Source organism: Schistocerca serialis, chromosome 8, assembly GCF_023864345.2.
Source record: "Schistocerca serialis cubense isolate TAMUIC-IGC-003099 chromosome 8, iqSchSeri2.2, whole genome shotgun sequence".
Classification (NCBI taxonomy): domain Eukaryota; kingdom Metazoa; phylum Arthropoda; class Insecta; order Orthoptera; family Acrididae; genus Schistocerca; species Schistocerca serialis.
Window position 1 is genome coordinate 52,171,177 of NC_064645.1, and position 19,000 is coordinate 52,190,176.

Here is a 19,000-nt window from a genome sequence, read left to right on the forward strand (position 1 = left end):
ATAAAAAGACTGAGGGTCGTTCTTAAGTGTCTCCAACAAGCCAGACTGAAACTTAAACCAAGAAAGTGTCTCTTTGGAGCAAAAGAAATCAAAATACTTGGGCACCTTGTGTCAAATGAAGGTGTGCAGCCAGACCCAGAAAAGGTGAGAGCTATAACAGAATTTCCTATTCCTAAAAGTATTAGAGATGTGAGAAGCTTCCTCGGATTGTGTTCTAATTACCGTCGTTTTATCAAAGAAAAAGCCAGGCCACTCCAAGAGTTGTTAAAAGCCGATGCTAAATTTATCTGGGGTGGTGCTCAGAAAGATTCTTTCGATGTGCTGGGAAAAGCTCTGATGACTGACCCTGTACTTGGTCTGTATGATGAGAGAGCTCCTACAGAACTACACACAGATGCCAGTGGGTATGGGATCGGTGCTGTTCTGGTGCAAATTTCGGATGGAAAAGAGAAGGTTATAGCCTATGCTTCTAGGGCACTTACAAAAGCCGAGAGAAACTACTCAACTACAGAAAGAGAATGTCTTGCTGTGATCTGGGCCATCTGCATATAAGACAGTATCTCTGTGGAAGACCATTCACAGTTGTTACAGACTATCATTCACTTTGTTGGTTGACAGGTCTTAAGGATCCAACAGGATGACTCACCAGGTGGGCACTACGTCTTCAAGAGAATGACATTACCATAGTGTAAAAAAGTGGGAGAAAACACCAAGATGCCGACTGTCTCTCAAGAAACCCTGTGCAAGACCATCAAGACTTTGATGAAGATAGTGACTGTCTCACTGCACTCCAGGATCTCTCTGCTGAGCAGAAGAAGGATGCCAAGGTATCTCCAATTACGCTTGCCTTAAATCGGTCAGAGGATCTGAAAGGACAATTTAAGGTAGTTAATGGATTACTTAGCATTAGGAAAGAGGTGGCTACCAGTGATTCCTAAACAAATGCACTTAGATGTTCTACAGAAATTCCGGGACACATCTGAGGCTGGAGATTTAGGATTTATTAAGACATACGATAGGATCTGCAAGAGATTTTTCTGGCCAGTTCATACAGGAGTGTTCATCATTATGTGTCGCACTGTCGAGATTGCCAGAGGGGAAAGGCAGTTCCTCAGGAACCACCTGGTCGACTCATACCAATTCCACCAGCCGAAATGCCTTTCCAGCATGTTGGGATTGACCTCCTCAGATGATTTCCAATGTCTGCTATTGTATTATTGTTTTCACTGATTATCTGACACACTATGCCATTACAAAAGCTATGAAAACAGCCGAAGCATTCAAGGTAGCCAAATTCATTGTAGAAGACATTTTATTAAAATAAAGTGTCCCAAGGTCATTAATTAAGGATCAAGGGAAAGTTTTTCAATCGAATCTTGTGACAGAGATAAACCATCGGTGCAACATTACTCATCACATGATGACTGCCTACCATCCGCAAACTAACAGGCTTACTGAATGCCTTAATAAGACCTTGGCTTACATGCTATCAATGTTTGTCAATGCTGAGCAGAGAAACTGGGATGAGGTGCTACCTTTTGTGACGTTTGCCTACAACACCACAGGATTTATGCCATTTTTCCTGGTCCATGGGTGTGAGGCGATGACAATGATGAACACTGTGTTTCCGTTACACCCTGATGACATGGACAACGACTACATCGGCTAGGTGTTAACCAGAGCTGAGGAAGCTTGGCAGTTAGCTCGACTCCGCTCGCTGCAGGTTCAAGAAAACAATTGCCGAAGGTATGATGCGAGCCACCACCTTGTTGTCTACCAGCCTGGTGATCTCGTCTGGACCTTCACTCCTGTTCAAAAGGTTGGTCTCTCTGAGAATCTCCTCAGGTGCTTCTCTGGAGCTTATAAGTTTGTAAGACAGTTGTCTGATGTTACTTATGAAGTTGAAGATTTCAACCCCGACACAAGATGACGAAAGATCAGAGATATGGTCCACGTCCTTCGAATGGAGCCCTATAAGGATCCTGCAACCCGGCGTAAATTTGAAGCTCCAGTGACAGGCAACAAGCGGAAAGGTACCAAAGAACGTAGTGGCAAGGGAAGTTCTAAGAAGATCACTGCCAGGGCGAACATCAGTCATTGGGAGTCGGAGGACCTATGACTCGTTCCTGGACTGCGAGGACGTAACACCGAGATGCTGTTCTCTTAACGAGGGAGCAATGTCGCAGAAGAAGCCGAGTAGTGCAGTCACCATAGTGTAGTGGTTATGATACTAGATTGTTGCATAGAGGATCGTGAGTTGAAAACTAACCTAAACTGAAACATTTTAATTTCTATATTCGGTTCGAATACATTCTAGAAGTATCCACAGACGGCAAGAGTCATTGTACTGGAATGTTCTGTAGCTGTATACAGGGTGGTCCATTGATCGTGACTGGGCCAAATATCTCACGAAATAAGCATCAAACAAAAAACTACAAAGAACGAAACTTGTCTTGCTTAATGGGGGAAACCAGATGGGGCTATGGTTGGTCCGCTAGATGGCGTCAAACGGATATCAACTGTGTTTTTTAAAATAGGAAACCCCATTTTTTATTACATATTCGTGCAGTACGTAAAGAAATATGAATGTTTTAGTTGGGCCACTTTTTTTGCTTTGTGATAGATGGCGTTGCATTGGTCACAAATGTATAAGTACGTGGTATCACATAACATTCCGCCAGTGCAGACGGTATTTACTTCATGATACATTACCCGTATTAAAATGGACCATTTACCAACTGCGGAAAAGGACAATATCGTGTAGATGTATGGCTATTGTGATCAAAATGCCCTGCAGGCATGTGCTATGTATGCTGCTCGGTATCCTGGATGACATCATCCAAGTGTCTGGACTGTTCGCTGGATAGTTACGTTATTTAAGGAAACAGGAAGTGTTCAGCTACATGTAAAACATCAACCACAACCTGCAACAAATGATGATGCCCAAGTAGGTGTTTTAGCTGCTGTCGCAGGCTAATCCGCACATCAGTAGCAGACAAATTGCGTGAGAATCAGGAATCTCAGAAACGTCAGTGTTGAGAATGCTACATCCATCAACATCGATTGCACCTGTACCATATTTCTATGCACCAGGAATTGCATGGCAACGACTTTGAACATCATGTACAATTCTGCCACTGGACACAAGAGAAATTAAGGGACGATGACAGATTTTTTGCGTGCGTTCTATTTAGCGACGAAGCGTCATTCACCAATAGCGGTAATGTAAACCGGCATAATATGCACTATTGGGCAACGGAAAATCCATGATGGCTGTGAGAAGTGGAGCATCAGTGACCTTGGTGGGTTAATGTATGATGTGGCATTATGGGAGGAAGGATAATTGGCCCCCATTTTATCGATGGCAATCTAAACAGTGCAATGTATGCTGATTTCCTAGGTAATGTTCTATCGATGTTACTACAAGATTTTTCACTGCATGACAGAATGGCGATGTACTTCCAACACTATGGATGTCTGGCACATAGCTTGCGTGAGGTTGAAGCGGTATTGAATAGCATATTTCATGACAGGTTGATTGGTCGTCGAAGCACCATATCATGGCCCACACATCCACCACATCTGACGTCCCCGGATTTCTTTCTGTGGGGAAAGTTGAAGGATATTTGCTATTGTGATCCACTGACAACACCTGACAACAAGTGTCAGTGCATTGTCAATGCATGTGCGAACATTACAGAATGCAAACTACTCGCTGTTGAGAGGAATGTCGTTTCACATATTGCCAAATGCACTGAGGTTGACAGACATCGTTTTGAGCATTTATTGCATTAATGTGGTATTTACAGATAATCACGCTGTAACAGCATGTGTTTTCAGAAATGATAAGTTCACAAAGGTACATGTATCACATTTGAACAACTGAAATAAAATGTTCAAACATATCTATGTTCTCTATTTTAATTTAAAGAACCTACCTGTTACCAATTGTGAGCCATATGTTTGTGACTCTTACAGCACCATCTATCACAAAGTGAAAAAAAAATGGTCCAACTAAAACATTCATATTTCTTTATGTACTACACGAATATGTAACAAAAAATGGGGGTTCCTATTTAAAAAATGCAGTTGATATCCGTTTGACCTATGGGAGCAGCATATAGCAGGCCAACCATAGCTCCACCTGGTTTCCCCCTTCAAGCTAGACAAGTTTCGTTCTTTGTAGTTTTTTCATTTGACGCTTATCTCGTGAGATATTTGGCCCAGTCACGATCAATGGACCACCTGGTATATACCGTATGTGTTCTTACCGGAGGCAGTTTGCTCCGTTCTCTTGTATGTGCAAGTGCTGAATAAACCTTCATTAAGTGAAGCTAGTGTTTGTCATTCATCTACTTACACCTTCCTCTAACTGACAATATTAAATACCCATCTCTATACAAAGAAAACATAAATAAGTTCACAAACAATCTTACTGAGAAAAGTTGGACCGAAATATTTGATAAAACAATGGAAAAAGTGCTAGAATCTTTATAACTAAGTATTGTGAATACGTCAATGAGGCTTTCCACTACAAAACAACTGTGTCTCTAGTAAAACAAATAACAATAACTGGATAAGTTGGGGCATTATGGTATCAAGTAGTAGGTTCAAAGAGTTGCATAGACTAGTTAAATGCAAAACAGAGGCTCAAATATCATTATGTATTATACTAGGTATAAGAAAATATAACACAAAGTCATAAAATGTGCTTAGAAAAAGGCTATTGAGAAGGCTATCAGCCTTTCAGAAAACAAGGCAAGGACAGCATGGCAAATCTTAAATGGAGAAATGGGTCATAAAAGGAATAAAAAGAACTGGCCCAAAGAAATTAGCTGGAATAACACCTTAATAAAAAGCCCTAAATCAGTAGTGAATGTCTTCCATAACTACAATAACTACTTTATAAATATCTGCAAACATACGACAGACATATCACAATCTCAGCAACTAGTGCTTTAAATGGGTTAAAGCTGAAGAAACAGCCATTAAGTGGTTCGATTTACTTGTTTCCTACCAGTAAAGGAGAAGTAATTAGAGTTATAAAGAACTTGGAAAACACTAAGATACAGGATGTTTATGGGATATTAAATACGCTTGTTAAACTGTCTTCTGCCTTTATAGCTAAACCTCTGGCCAAAGTATTTAATGGTAGAGAGGGTGTTTCCAGAAAGCCTTAAAACTGCAAGGTTAATACCTTTATTCAGAAACAGTGATGCAAGAGAACCAGAAAATTACAGACCTGTGAATATTTTACCAACATTAGCAAAAATCTTTGAATGCATTGTGTACAACAGGTTGATGAAAGTCAACATGGTTACTAGAGAAATAAGTCCACCACTACTGCTGCACAAGATTTCACTATGTGCTAGATGCTTTTGACAAGGAAGAAACTACAATAGGGATCTTTTGTGACCTATCTAAAGCATTTGACCATGTAAATCACAAATTACTTCTGGAGAAAGAATTATATGGGATCAGTGGTACTGTGTTGGACTTGTTGAGATCCTATTTGACAAACAGGTATCAGAAAGTGGAAACAGATGAAAAAGTGAATAAATTTTACTTGGATACAAAGAAAATTATACACGATGTACCACAAGGAAGCGTGCTTGGGCCATTACTCTTGTTGATTTATGTAAATGATCTTCCCAGTGGTATCCAAAATAAAATCATCCTTTTTGTTGATGATACCAACATTGTGATAAAGGGTGAAAATATAGAAGAATGTGCTCTAAACACTGAAGGGATTCTTCGTTATCTTGATAAATGGTTTTACAGTGATAGATTAGAACCAAATTACAAAAAAAAAAAAAAAATCAATTTTATCTGTTTTAAAAATAGCAAGACCAAACAAAATTTGTTAGAATTTAAAATTAATGGCAACAGACTTGAGCAAGTGAAAAGTGCAAAATTTTTGGGTCCCTGCATAGCTGACAAAATGACATGGTCAGAGCACATCCGTATTGTACGTCATAAGCTCAACTTGGTTTGTTTTGCTATAAGGAAGTTAAGTTACATTGTCAACATGGAAACCCTGATAAAATATTACTATGCTCTATTTTATTCCATGATGTCCTTTGGCATTTAACTCTGGAGGAGCGCATTAAATGTGAATAAGATCCTTATTATACAGAAAAAGGCCATCTGCATAATGACAAGGCAAAAGAGGTGTACTACTTGTAGACCAAAATTCAAAGAACTGAACATCCTAACAGCAGTAAATGTCTACATCTACAAAATGCTAACATTCACCAAAAAACTCAGTAATCTCTACCAAAAAAAATCAACAGTTACACCAATATGAAACCAAGAATTGCTAGAAATTAAGAGTAATTCAGCTCTGAACCAGCTGATATGAGAAAGGGGTTACATACATGGGAATGCACCTCTACAACTATCTTCCAGATGTCAAAATAGTGGAAGCAAGATAAACTTGTCCATAGCTCAGCAAAAGTTAAGTTTTGACTGAGTAACATCAGTAATTTAACATATATGAAATCAAAGAGTTGGCAGTTTTTGTTAAAGCCTCAAAGGCAGATGAAATCAGCGCAGTGACAGTTTTTGTTCAAGCATCAAAGGTGGTATTGACCGACTTGCAACACCATAGGTACAGCCAGTGTGAACAACAATCATATCACACAGCCACCATGTGGCAAAAAATGATACAAATTTAAACCTTAGTAAATAATAATGATAGAATTGGTAATAGTTTAAAGTTTTTCGTTCGAGTGCTACACACAAAAATACAGGAATGTATGGGAGAATAAACCTGAATTTAAGGGATGGCTGACACCAGTTCCTTGGAATAATATTAAAAGCATGTGTTGCTACTACCAAACTGAATTTTATGCTAAACTGAGCAATAAAATAAAATTTTAAAAAAACCACCCTGAAACCATGAAACACAACATGAGACTTGCCATAAAATCTGCACAGAAGACCTTGCCACTAACATTGTTCAGTTTTGACTGTGGAACATCTGGGAGAATTGCGTGAAAATATATTTTCTGACTCTAAATCCACCACAGACTTACAATTACATCGAACAAAGTGTTCAAACATAATAAGTGAAGTGTTGGGTCCACACTTCAGGGAAGTACTGCGAGCTGATATCAGTAATGAAAAATTAAGTCTGCTGATGAACGAAGCCAGTGAAATAAGTATTTTAAATCATCTAGGAATTGCAATAAGATATTAATAGTGAATCACAAAAATAATTGTGTCAACATTTTTATTGCTTACTCCCATCAAAAAAGCTGATGCAAAATATCTGACCAACCACCTGGAAATTGAAAATTTGATTGGAATAGGCACAGACAACACATTAGTTCTGATAGGAATGAATAGGTGGTTGAATGGGTAAAATGTTCAACCATGTAAATACTAAATGCAGTCCTTGGATGTGGTGAAATCTCGAAGAAAGATGTCAAAAAATCTACACCTAAAACCACTGTACACTTTAAATGAGTTTGTTGACACTGAAGCAGCAAATTGGACACCCTAAGCAATGCACTGCCATACCAAATGACATTAAGTATGCTGTACTTATGTGAAGTTTATCCAGTCTCAACTTGCTAATGACATAACTATGGTAATAAATTGAAGTAAATGGTTGCAGGCACAACATCGCTGCTACAGCCTACAGAAATTAGTTCATAGACATCAGTCACTGGTGGCATTGTGTATACGAAGGGAGTTAACCCCATCAAAGTCAGTTAAGGCCTGAAGATGGTGTACTGAAGCACCGAAACTGAGTAGCTATATAATAAATAACATTGGAAGAATAGCTGCAGGTGTCTCATTCTATTACATGGCCGAAGACCCTCTGACCATCAATCAGAAGAATGGACATAAAAAAGAAGTGAATAATGGGCTACACAGAATTTTAAAAACAGATTGTGGACTGCCAAATCTCACACATGTGTGTTGTGTATGTCATTATTTACAACTGGCAGTAAGTCACACTTCAGAAAACACTGTACCCCAAAACATAGAATACATGGTAAGAGAAACCTACAACCGGTCTTGTGTATCTCCAAGTCATCAAGACAAATACAGAAAAATATTTGAAACAGTAAATTCTTTTTTCAGGCATAGTCTTTTTGTTTTTCAAAGGCTAGCGTGTAGTGATTTAGCCCAAGTGGGTGTTATTAATCAGGTAACTGCCTTATGTTAGATTGCAGAGCTCTCATCTTTTCTGGAAGTGATGTTGGCAGGGGCGGGGGGGGGGGGGGGGGGGGGGGGTTGGAGGATAGAGAGAGAGGGATAGGGAGAGATTTGGAGCACTATGCCAAGGTGGAAATAAATCTCATTGTTTACTTGGAAACTGAAATGTGTGGTTTTTTTAAAATAATTTGTTGGTCAGCACAGTAAGACTAAAGTAAAATGAAATGACCTGTTTGGCTGGCATCCGCCATCCTCAGATCTATTCTTGTAGATCTAAAGATGGCTGATGTGGCCTTAACTGGTAATTTTGTTTGAAATGTGTGTGAGTGTGCCAAATAGTGAATTATTAAAAAAAAGTACAATCAACTGCTATGCATCTCCAGCTCAACTGAAATGTCATTTTTTTTTTTTTTTCCTGTATGTTTTCTGTTACTTTTTCTTGTAAAGCATAGTACTAAGAATTTTTTCTGGGGGTTTGAGAACATTGGAAACAATGAGCTGGATTGTTAAGAGGAGGCATTTTGCAGTGTATAATTTCCTTACAGTTAGTTGGCATTTGAAGTCTCAGTGCAATCAATACAGCGAATAAAATCAGCGGTGTTGCATTTTTTATTATTGTCTCTCATTTTTCTATTAAGGATGGTGCCTCTTATTTAAACTAGTCAAACTATTTAATGAATTCAGTAGTGGAGGAGGTGGATCTAGGTATATCTGTGTCAGCCATGAAGAAAATGCATTGCATAAGAGAATTGTGTGCATTGCACATCACAGACACAAAAACATTTCCTCTTTGAATGCATAGAAGTAAAGAACTCAAAAAAGTTGAAGACTCCATTACACATTATAGTTTATAACTTTAGTGCCTTCACCAGGCACACATCACTATTGTGCAACAAAAAACATGAAAGGTGCACTGTCTGAACTCAAATTTTCCCCACCATCTCCAGAGTGGCAGTAGGAGTCTGCTTTGTCCCCTCCACTACAGAAAAATTTCATCAAGAGCACCCAGATGTGTGGCTACAAGTACATAAAATAATGAACTATCTTTACATTACACTGGAGTATGAAAACATGGAAAATTATACCACAATTTGTTTTTCTCATTGGATGAGTACTGTTTCAGTAACTTAAATATCTTGGTTCCCCAACCTCATTGGAAACTAAACATATCAAGTGACAAATCAGCTTATCTGGGCTATGTGTGTTTGTGTTGCATGTCTCTGGCTGTATTCATTTTGGTTTTAGATCAACGGGAAAATAGGTCAGTCATAGCCAAACACTCTGTGCTAATAACAAAATAGGACCTATGTTTTTGAACTTCTTACAGCAGTGTGTAAATTTCTGGTGCTTAAATCTCAGCATTATGCTTGAGTACGAAAACTTTATGATTTTTCTATATATAATGAGCAATTAAGCAACCGTTCCTTGTAAATATTGTGTCGTATTTTCACAGATATACCAGTGATACCAGACCTGGATGACATACAAGATGAAGACTTGACAACACAGATTGCCAGTACTCCATCGTAAGTGCTATACTTGGAATGTTATGATTGCTTGTGCAGCTAATTGTGTAGTTACCAAAGATATGATTCTTTTCCCCCCCAGGGTCAATCTGAATAAAGTAGCAGCATATAAGGAGCTTGACTCCGATCTATTCAAACATTCAGCATTTGGGACTCTTGATAACATTAATTTACAGCTCCTTACAAAAAGCCTTAGACCAGAAAATGATGTAAAAGAGGTAAGTTAAGATTTTGTGTTTCAAAAACTTCTTGTTCATATCTGTTATACTACCAAATAAAATACCTGTTTGTATTCATTACACTACCAGATAAAATAATAAGCCAGAGTCTTCTTTGTAACTGTCAAATATTACTGAGTTTGTAGGTGCCTCAGTTAATACAGTTGCATTGTTTTTGTAGTTTTTATGCAGACCTGTGAGAAAATATCATTTCTCTCCATGTTAGCATACTCATTCTCTCCCAGGTGGTATTTTGTACCACTGAGTTGCTTAGGTATTGTGTGCTGTGGGATATTATTAAAATTTTTATAATCTGCTGTTCCTTTTTCTCTCTTGGCCATGCATCTAATTGTTTTATGGTTCACTTCACAACTACTTTCTTTCCTCTGTTCCTTTTCCTTTTCTTGGTTTGCTTTTTTGTTCCAAAGAAAAAACTCCAAACCCTCAAAACTACATTTATAATAGTATGTGCTATATCAGAAAACTTTTAATTAATGTAAGTTTTTGCCTTCATATTGTTGAATATTGTGAATTTTTCTCAGAGTTGCAAATGCTATTACATTGGTTTGGCTCTTAAGTGTAGTCATTATTTCACTTTTAAAACCATATGTTCCACATTATTCTGACATATACACATGTAGTTTCTTCAAGAGGAAGAGGACAACCACAAATTCCCATTGCCTGAGAAAATTCAATATACAGTAACTGGCTGCCAGTACTCAACTTCAGGAGACAGTATTCCAAGTGCAATTGATGGAAAACAATCAAAACAAGGAAAAATGCTACCATGCTTTCAGAGCTGTTTGTTTCTCCCTAAAGGAATAAACAAGGACAAAAAGTGAAATAACTGATGTAAAGTTATTCTATCTTTTGCCACTGAATAAAGTTTTATTTGGAGTAGACAGGTTTCATTTTCTTTAAACCATTTTCAGTGCTCACTAAATTGGATCCATCATCATCAAACTAGCTCATGATGTAGCCTTTGTGAGAACATATTATTTCTTTTACAAATTCTGTGGTCAAATCTGCTTATCACTGAAATGCTTTAAAAACAGCAAAACAGGTAAGATCCAAATCAGACTTTGTACAGTTGCAAAAGACTGAATAACTCCCACATTGATTGTAAGACTGTAACTGCAGAAGACAAACCTCAGAAACAGAAAGACAATATGTATAGGGAAAAAAAGATTGCTAAACACAAAAAATAGATAACTGAATGTAAAAATGTTTTATACTTGTAATTTTGCTGTCTCTTGAAGGCTATTACTGGCCAGTTTGTAGTTTTACAGTTTTTTGAAGTTAATTTTCCTCTTTATATAAATCCAGTTTAAAGTTTAACACTGTCTTCTTGGAATGTCTTTCCACAAAACTGATAGTATGAAGAAAAAGTAGTGTTGATTATTCTGAAAGAAGAGATTGGGAATCTTTTACAATTACACAGGGTGTTTCACAACCCCTATTACAGGCATTTGTGGCTTGTAGAGGGGACTTAGTAGATAAAGTTTTGATAAGCAGCCTATGTCCAGGAATGTACTATTTGGTTGTAAAATAAATTTGAAGATCAGACCACTTCATAGTACACACACAGCAGAACTCTGACCAGTGTGCTCCACATGAGCTGCTGCACCTGGCTATCCTGCTATGCAGTGCACAAGGTGTATCTGCAAAGCACACTTTTGTAATCACCAATCACAAACCCCGGTGTGGAACTGCAGAGCACCACAGTTGACTGTCCTAGTTGTGAATGTACAGCTGGCCAGAGTGGCCGAGCGGTTCTAGGTGCTACAGTCTGGAACCGCGCGACAGCTACGGTCACATGTTCGAATCCTGCCTCAGGCATGGATGTGTGTGATGTCCTTAGGTTAGTTAGGTTTAAGTAGCTCTAAAATCTAGGGGACGGATGACCCCAGAAGTTAAGTCCCATAGTGCTCAGAGCCATTTGAACCATTTTGTGAATGTACCAGTTTCTTAAAGCCATTGTTGTAATGGTACAAGATGGACTGAGCCACTCCGGAAAACTTTTGTGGTGTGCAGCTCTATCATTACATAGTGATCCAATTTTCAAACTTATTTTTAAACCAGAATGGCACATTTCTGGATCTGGACTCTTTATCAGTACTTTATGTAGTAAGTCTCCTCTACAACCACTAGAAGGTTGTAATAGGAATTGTGAAACGTCCTGTATAATTTTGGAAGTATGTTTCTGCCTTAAGCAAACACAAGTTGTTATCATTAAGACAGGCTTCGGTGAAATTGCAACACTGTTAGGGGGTCCTATACAATTATTTCATTAAAAATAGGGGTGCTATGTTGAAGATACAGATTGTCACACCCATCAAACATTCGTTATCACGAAAAAGAAAACTGGCGTTCTACGGATTGGAGTGTGGAATATCAGATCCCTTAACCGGGCAGGTAGATTAGAAAATTTGAAAAGGGAAATGGATAGGTTAAAGTTAGATATCGTGGGAATTAGTGAAGTTCGGTGGCAGGAGGAACAAGACTTTTGGTCAGGTGAATACAGGGCTATAAACACAAAATCAAATAGGGGTAATGCAGGAGTAGGTTTAATAATGAATAAAAAATAGGAGTGCGGGTAAGCTACTACAAACAGCATAGTGAACGCATTATTGTAGCCAAGATAGACACAAAGCCCACACCTACTACAGTAGTACAAGTTTATGTGCCAACTAGCTCTGCAGATGATGAAGAAATTGAAGAAATGTATGATGAGATAAAAGAAATTATTCAGGTAGTGAAGGGAGACGAAAATTTAATAGTCATGGGTGACTGGAATTCGAGAGTAGGAAAAGGGAGAGAAGGAAACATAGTAGGTGAATATGGATTGGGGCTAAGAAATGAAAGAGGAAGCCACCTGGTAGAGTTTTGCACAGAGCATAACTTAATCATAGCTAACACTTGGTTCAAGAATCATGAAAGAAGGTTGTATACATGGAAGAATCCTGGAGATACTAGAAGGTATCAGATAGATTATATAATGGTAAGACAGAGATTTAGGAACCAGGTTTTAAATTGTAAGACATTTCTTGGGGCAGATGTGGTCTCTCACCACAATTTATTGGTTATGAACTGTAGATTAAAACTGAAGAAACTGCAAAAAGGTGGGAATTTAAGGAGATGGGACCTGGATAAACTGAAAGAACCAGAGGTTGTACAGAGTTTCAGGGAGAGCATAAGGGAACAATTGACAGGAATGGGGGAAAGAAGTACAGTAGAAGAAGAATGGGTAGCTCTGAGGATTGAAGTAGTGAAGGCAGCAGAGGATCAAGTAGGTAAAAAGACGAGGGCTAGTAGAACTCCTTGGGTAACAGAAGAAATATTGAACTTAATTGACGAAAGGAGAAAATATAAAAATGCAATAAATGAAGCTGGCAAAAAGGAATACAGACGTCTCAAAAATGAGATCGACAGGAAGTGCAAAATGGCTAAGCAGGTATGGCTAGAGGACAAATGTAAGGATGTAGAGGCTTCTCTCACTAGGGGTAAGATAGATACTGCCTACAGGAAAATTAAAGAGACCTTTGGAGAGAAGAGAACCACTTGTATGAATATCAAGAGCTCAGATGGCAACCCAGTTCTAAGCAAAGAAGGGAAAGCAGAAAGGTGGAAGGAGTACATAGAGGGTCTATACAAGGGCGATGTACTTGAGGACAATATTATGGAAATGGAAGAGGATGTAGATGAAGATGAAATGGGAGATACGATACTGTGTGAAGAGTTTGACAGAGCACTGAAAGACCTGAGTCGAAACAAGGCCCTGGGAGTAGACAACATTCCATTAGAACTACTGACGGCCTTGGGAGAGCCAGTCCTGACAAAACTCTATCATCTGGTGAGCAAGATGTATGAGACAGGCGAAATACCCTCAGACTTCAAAAAGAATATAATAATTCCAATCCCAAAGAAAGCAGGTGTTGGGTGATGCTGAGGGAATTAGATTAGGAAATGAGACACTTAAAGTGGTAAAGGAGTTTTGCTATTTGGGGAGCAAAATAACTGATGATGGTCGAAGTAGAGAGGATATAAAATGTAGATTGGCAATGGCAAGTAAAGCGTTTCTAAAGAAGAGAAATTTGTTAACATCGATTATAGATTTAAGTGTCAGGAAGTCGTTTCTGAAAGTATTTGTATGGAGTGTAGCTATGTATGGAAGTGAAACATGGACGATAAATAGTTTGGACAAGAAGAGAATAGAAGCTTTCGAAATGTGGTGCTACAGAAGAATGCTGAAGATTAGATGGGTAGATCACATAACTAATGATGAAGTATTGAACAGAATTGGGGAAAAGAGGAGTGTGTGGCACAACTTGATAAAAAGAGGGACAGCTTAGAAGGACATGTTCTGAGGCATTAAGGGATCACAAATTTAGCATTGGAGGGCAGCGTGGAGGGAAAAAATCATAGAGGGAGACCAAGAGATGATTACACTAAGCAGATTCAGAAGGATGTAGGTTGCAGTAAGTACTGGGAGATGAAGAAGCTTGCACAGGATAGGGTAGCATGGAGAGCTGCATCAAACCAGTCTCAGGACTGAAGACCACAGCAACAACATCAAACATCTGATGTAGTAGGCACTTTCAGGGGTGGTGGTCAGTGACTGTGTGTTGACACAGAGGTCCCATCTTTAACTGCTGGTGATCACTTTAGATATATGTGATGTGAAAAATGGAATCCACTCGACCTCTCGGGATCAAATGAGAAGTTCCTTAAAACAAAAATAGCAATGAAATCAGCACACAAGTCACTGAATGTCTCACACCAGGCTGAGAGTCACATGATTTTTTTCCCCATTATTAACATGTTTGAGTTCATTCGAGAAAGATTTCATTTTCATCTATAAACACAAAACGTGTCATAGTACATTTCTTTATTCTTTATGCTGTTAAGTCATGTTGTATAAAGTGCACTGCTTTTCACATTTTATTTTTCAAATGATTTATCAACCTGTCCATTTCCTCTTTTCATATACATGTATGTGGTGTCTGACTTACTTACACAGCATTATTTTCGATGTGGTGCAGCATGCCTACTTGCCTTCAGAGCATCAAGAAACTCAGCAGTGCTCCCTTCACATGAAACAGATACATGAATGGCTTAGTTAAAATAATTGTGGCAAAAATGATGACTTATTCGATAGTAGTTGTTGTAAGTAGTAAAAGACAATATTTTTATGGATTTATTGACCATTTCAGATAGATGAGCCATGGAACTGGGATCTGCTGTTCACTGATATAGCATCGGAGCTTCATAGTGAATGGGAAAGTACGGAAAACAAGGCAAAGGAAGTGACCTGAATTTATAGTCACACAACTAGATTTTAAATCAGTTGAGGGTTCCATCTGTTACTGATGCATAAATATGTAATTTTTCAGAGAATAGAATGGTGCACATAAGCTAAATTACAACTGGACACATTTCAAAAAGTGTCATAGTATTTAGGCTTTTCCAATGATTACTGCTCTCTCTGTTGTTCACAACTGTTACATAACAAACAATAGTTCTTAAGACCCCATTACTTTTGCTAAAGCCTACACCAACAGGAGCTTGCAAATATTTGACTTATTTGTTTACTGTTTTATTTGGAGCCATCGTTCCTCACCTACAGTCTTTTCTCCTCCTTGATTTTGAATTGACAGATAAGCTATTATCTCTATTGAGCTTTATGTAGAGTAATGTACATTCTTTTACATTTTCTGAAAAAGATATTGATTTATAGCAGGTACACCTATGTTTGAAGAGAAATACACTACTTCTCAGCAAATGTTGTTTTTCTGTATTTTTTGTTTGTAATGCATAATTTTACATACATGGGCAATGTTAGCAATGTGGAAATACACCATTATGCATGCAGACAGAGATGTTTCATATGCTATTGTGTATTTATTTATTTCATACAATAGGACAATAACTGACTTGATGGTGCATCAGTTGTTTTTATATGTAATGTAGAACTACATTAATTGCTGGGACAAGATTGTCACTTCATTATTATTCATGATAGTCCCAAGTTATATGACTATTCAAGAAAAGCATTGCATAAGTCACCTTTTAAGTGTCTTCTGTCTGGAGGTCATTTGGCAGAAAATTATGTGAAATAGCTAGTTTGTGAGTATTTCAAATGCTTCCTCTGACTGAGAATCTTGCCAACTGTGTAATACACTATGTGATTCATTTTCTTAATACTGAAGGCATGGAAGCTGCTGAAATTCATCATCAGATCAGTTGAACTGTATGCAGAAAATGTTATGAGCAATGGGACAGTACGGCACTGGCTGAGAACGTTTAAAGATGGCCATACAAATGTGCATGATGAGGAACAAAGTGGATGACCTTCAGTCATTACTGACAAATTGATGAAAAGCAGAGAGAGCAGACACTTCATGATTTTGACATTATGTGATGAGTTTCTTCAAGTGTCAAGAAATGTACCTTATGCACCTGTTGCCTAATCAGGCAGCAGATTTCTATGAGGACGGTATTCAAAAACTGGTTGTATGATATGATATTGGTGGGAATTATGTAGAAAAATAGATGAAAGTACAGGCTTTCATGAAAAATAAAATTGCTGAGAAAAATCCAGGGTAGAATGAAACACTGTAACGAAAAAGATAGTTGCTACTCACCATATAGCTGAGATGCTGAGTCGCAGAAAGGCACAACAAAAAGACTGTCAGAAAATTAGCTTTTAACTGACAAAAACACACATACACACACACACACACACACACCATCCCGAAAACCAAACACTCACTCATATGATCACAGTCTCTGGCAGCTGGAGCGAGACTGCCAGAGACTGTGGTCATGTGTTTGTGAGCTTCATTTGCGTGTGTGTGTGTGTGTGTGTGTGTGTGTGTGTGTGTGTGTGTGTTTATTTTGACAAAGAGGTTGTTAGCCAAGAGCTAACTTTCCGACGGTCTTTTTGTAGTGGCTTTCTGCCATTCAGAATCTGCACTATATGTTGAGTAGCAACCATCCTTTTCATTATATTGTTAATACTAAGAAAATTTTACTTGTTTTATTTTTATTTCAAAATGATCCTTCTTGAATGACATTCCTTGTATTATGTGAGCTCCACTGATTTTGGTGCACATCAAACTCTTACACTTTATTAACAAATGTTTTGGCAGGTAATCACTAGAATTTTAATACTCTCACTCGTGGGGAGGGCATTTCTTTGGATTTTACACTGATACTTTGGGTCTCCTACAGCTACCATTTTCTGGGCTGGATGTAGAGTTGTTGTTGTTGTTGTTGTTGTTGTGGTCTTCAGTCCTGAGACTGGTTTGATGCAGCTCTCCATGCTACTCTATCCTGTGCAAGCTTCTTCATCTCCCAGTACCTACTGCAACCTACATCCTTCTGAATCTGCTTAGTGTATTGATCTCTTGGTCTCCCTCTACTATTTTTACCCTCCACGCTGCCCTCCAATGCTAAATTTGTGATCCCTTGATGCCTCAAAACATGTCCTACCAACTGATCCCTTCATCTAGTCAAGTTGTGCCACAAACTTCTCTTCTCCCCAATCCTATTCAATACCTCCTCATTAGTTACGTGATCTACCCACCTTATCTTCAGCATTCTTCTGTAGCACCACATTTCGAAAGCTTCTATTCTCTTCTTGTCCAAACTGGTTATCGTCCATGTTTCACTTCCATACATGGCTACACTCCATACAAATACTTTCAGAAACGACTTCGTGACACTTAAATCTATACTCGATGTTAACAAATTTCTCTTCTTCAGAAACGATTTCCTTGCCATTGCCAGTCTACATTTTATATCCTCCCTACTTCGACCATCCTCAGTTATTTTGCTCCCTAAATAGCAAAACTCCTTTACTACTTTAAGTGTCTCATTTCCTAATCTAATCCCCTCAGCATCACCCGATTTAATTTGACTACATTCGATTATCCTCGTTTTGCTTTTGTTGATGTTCATCTTATATCCTCCTTTCAAGACACTGTCCATTCCGTTCAACTGCTCTTCCAAGTCCTTTGCTGTCTCTGACAGAATTACAATGTCATCGGCGAACCTCAAAGTTTTTACTTCTTCTCCATGAATTTTAATACCTACTCCGAATTTTTCTTTTGTTTCCTTTACTGCTTGCTCAATATACAGATTGAATAACATCGGGGAGAGGCTACAACCCTGTCTCACTCCCTTCCCAACCACTGCTTCCCTTTCATGCCCCTCGACTCTTATAACTGCCATCTGGTTTCTGTACAAATTGTAAATAGCCTTTCGCTCCCTATATTTTACCCCTGCCACCTTCAGAATTTGAAAGAGAGTATTCCAGTTAACGTTGTCAAAAGCTTTCTCTAAGTCTACAAATGCTAGAAACGTAGGTTTGCCTTTTCTTAATCTTTCTTCTAAGATAAGTCGTAAGGTTAGTATTGCCTCACGTGTTCCAACATTTCTACGGAATCCAAACTGATCTTCCCTGAGGTCCGCTTCTACCAGTTTTTCCATTCGTCTGTAAAGAATTCGCGTTAGTATTTTGCAGCTGTGACTTATTAAACTGATAGTTCGGTGATGGTAGAGTTTTGTAATGACTGGCTCTCCCAAGGCCATCAGTAGTTCTAATGGAATGTTGTCTACTCCCGGGGCCTTGTTTCGACTCAGGTCTTTCAGTGCTCTGTCAAACTCTTCACACAGTATCTTATCTCCCATTTCATCTTCATCTACATCCTCTTCCATTTCCATAATATTGTCCTCAAGTACCTCGCCCTTGTATAAACCCTCTATATACTCCTTCCACCTTTCTGCCTTCCCTTCTTTGCTTAGAACTGGGTTGCCATCTGAGCTCTTGATATTCATACAAGTGGTTCTCTTCTCTCCAAAGGTCTCTTTAATTTTCCTGTAGGCAGTATCTATCTTACCCCTAGTGAGACAAGCCTCAACATCCTTACATTTGTCCTCTAGCCATCCCTGCTTAGCCATTTTGCACTTCCTGTCGATCTCATTTTTGAGACGTTTGTATTCCTTTTTGCCTGCTTCACTTACTGCATTCTTATATTTTCTCCTTTCATCAATTAAATTCAATATTTCTTCTGTTACCCAAGG

General features: G+C 38.4%; 1 protein-coding gene across 2 annotated transcripts in view; it reads left to right on the forward strand.

Moving 5' to 3' along the window:
• Positions 1 to 15,695, forward strand: part of LOC126416135 (intraflagellar transport protein 43 homolog) — a 128,408-nt gene extending 112,713 nt beyond the window's left edge. For both annotated transcript variants that reach the window (XM_050083674.1, XM_050083675.1), the window contains exons 6-8: positions 9,623 to 9,695; positions 9,778 to 9,913; positions 15,127 to 15,695. In XM_050083674.1, the coding sequence (XP_049939631.1) occupies positions 9,623 to 9,695; positions 9,778 to 9,913; positions 15,127 to 15,228 (311 nt within the window). In that variant the 3' untranslated portion in view covers positions 15,229 to 15,695. The remainder of the gene's footprint in view (positions 1 to 9,622; positions 9,696 to 9,777; positions 9,914 to 15,126) is intronic.
• Positions 15,696 to 19,000: the final 3,305 nt, after the last annotated feature.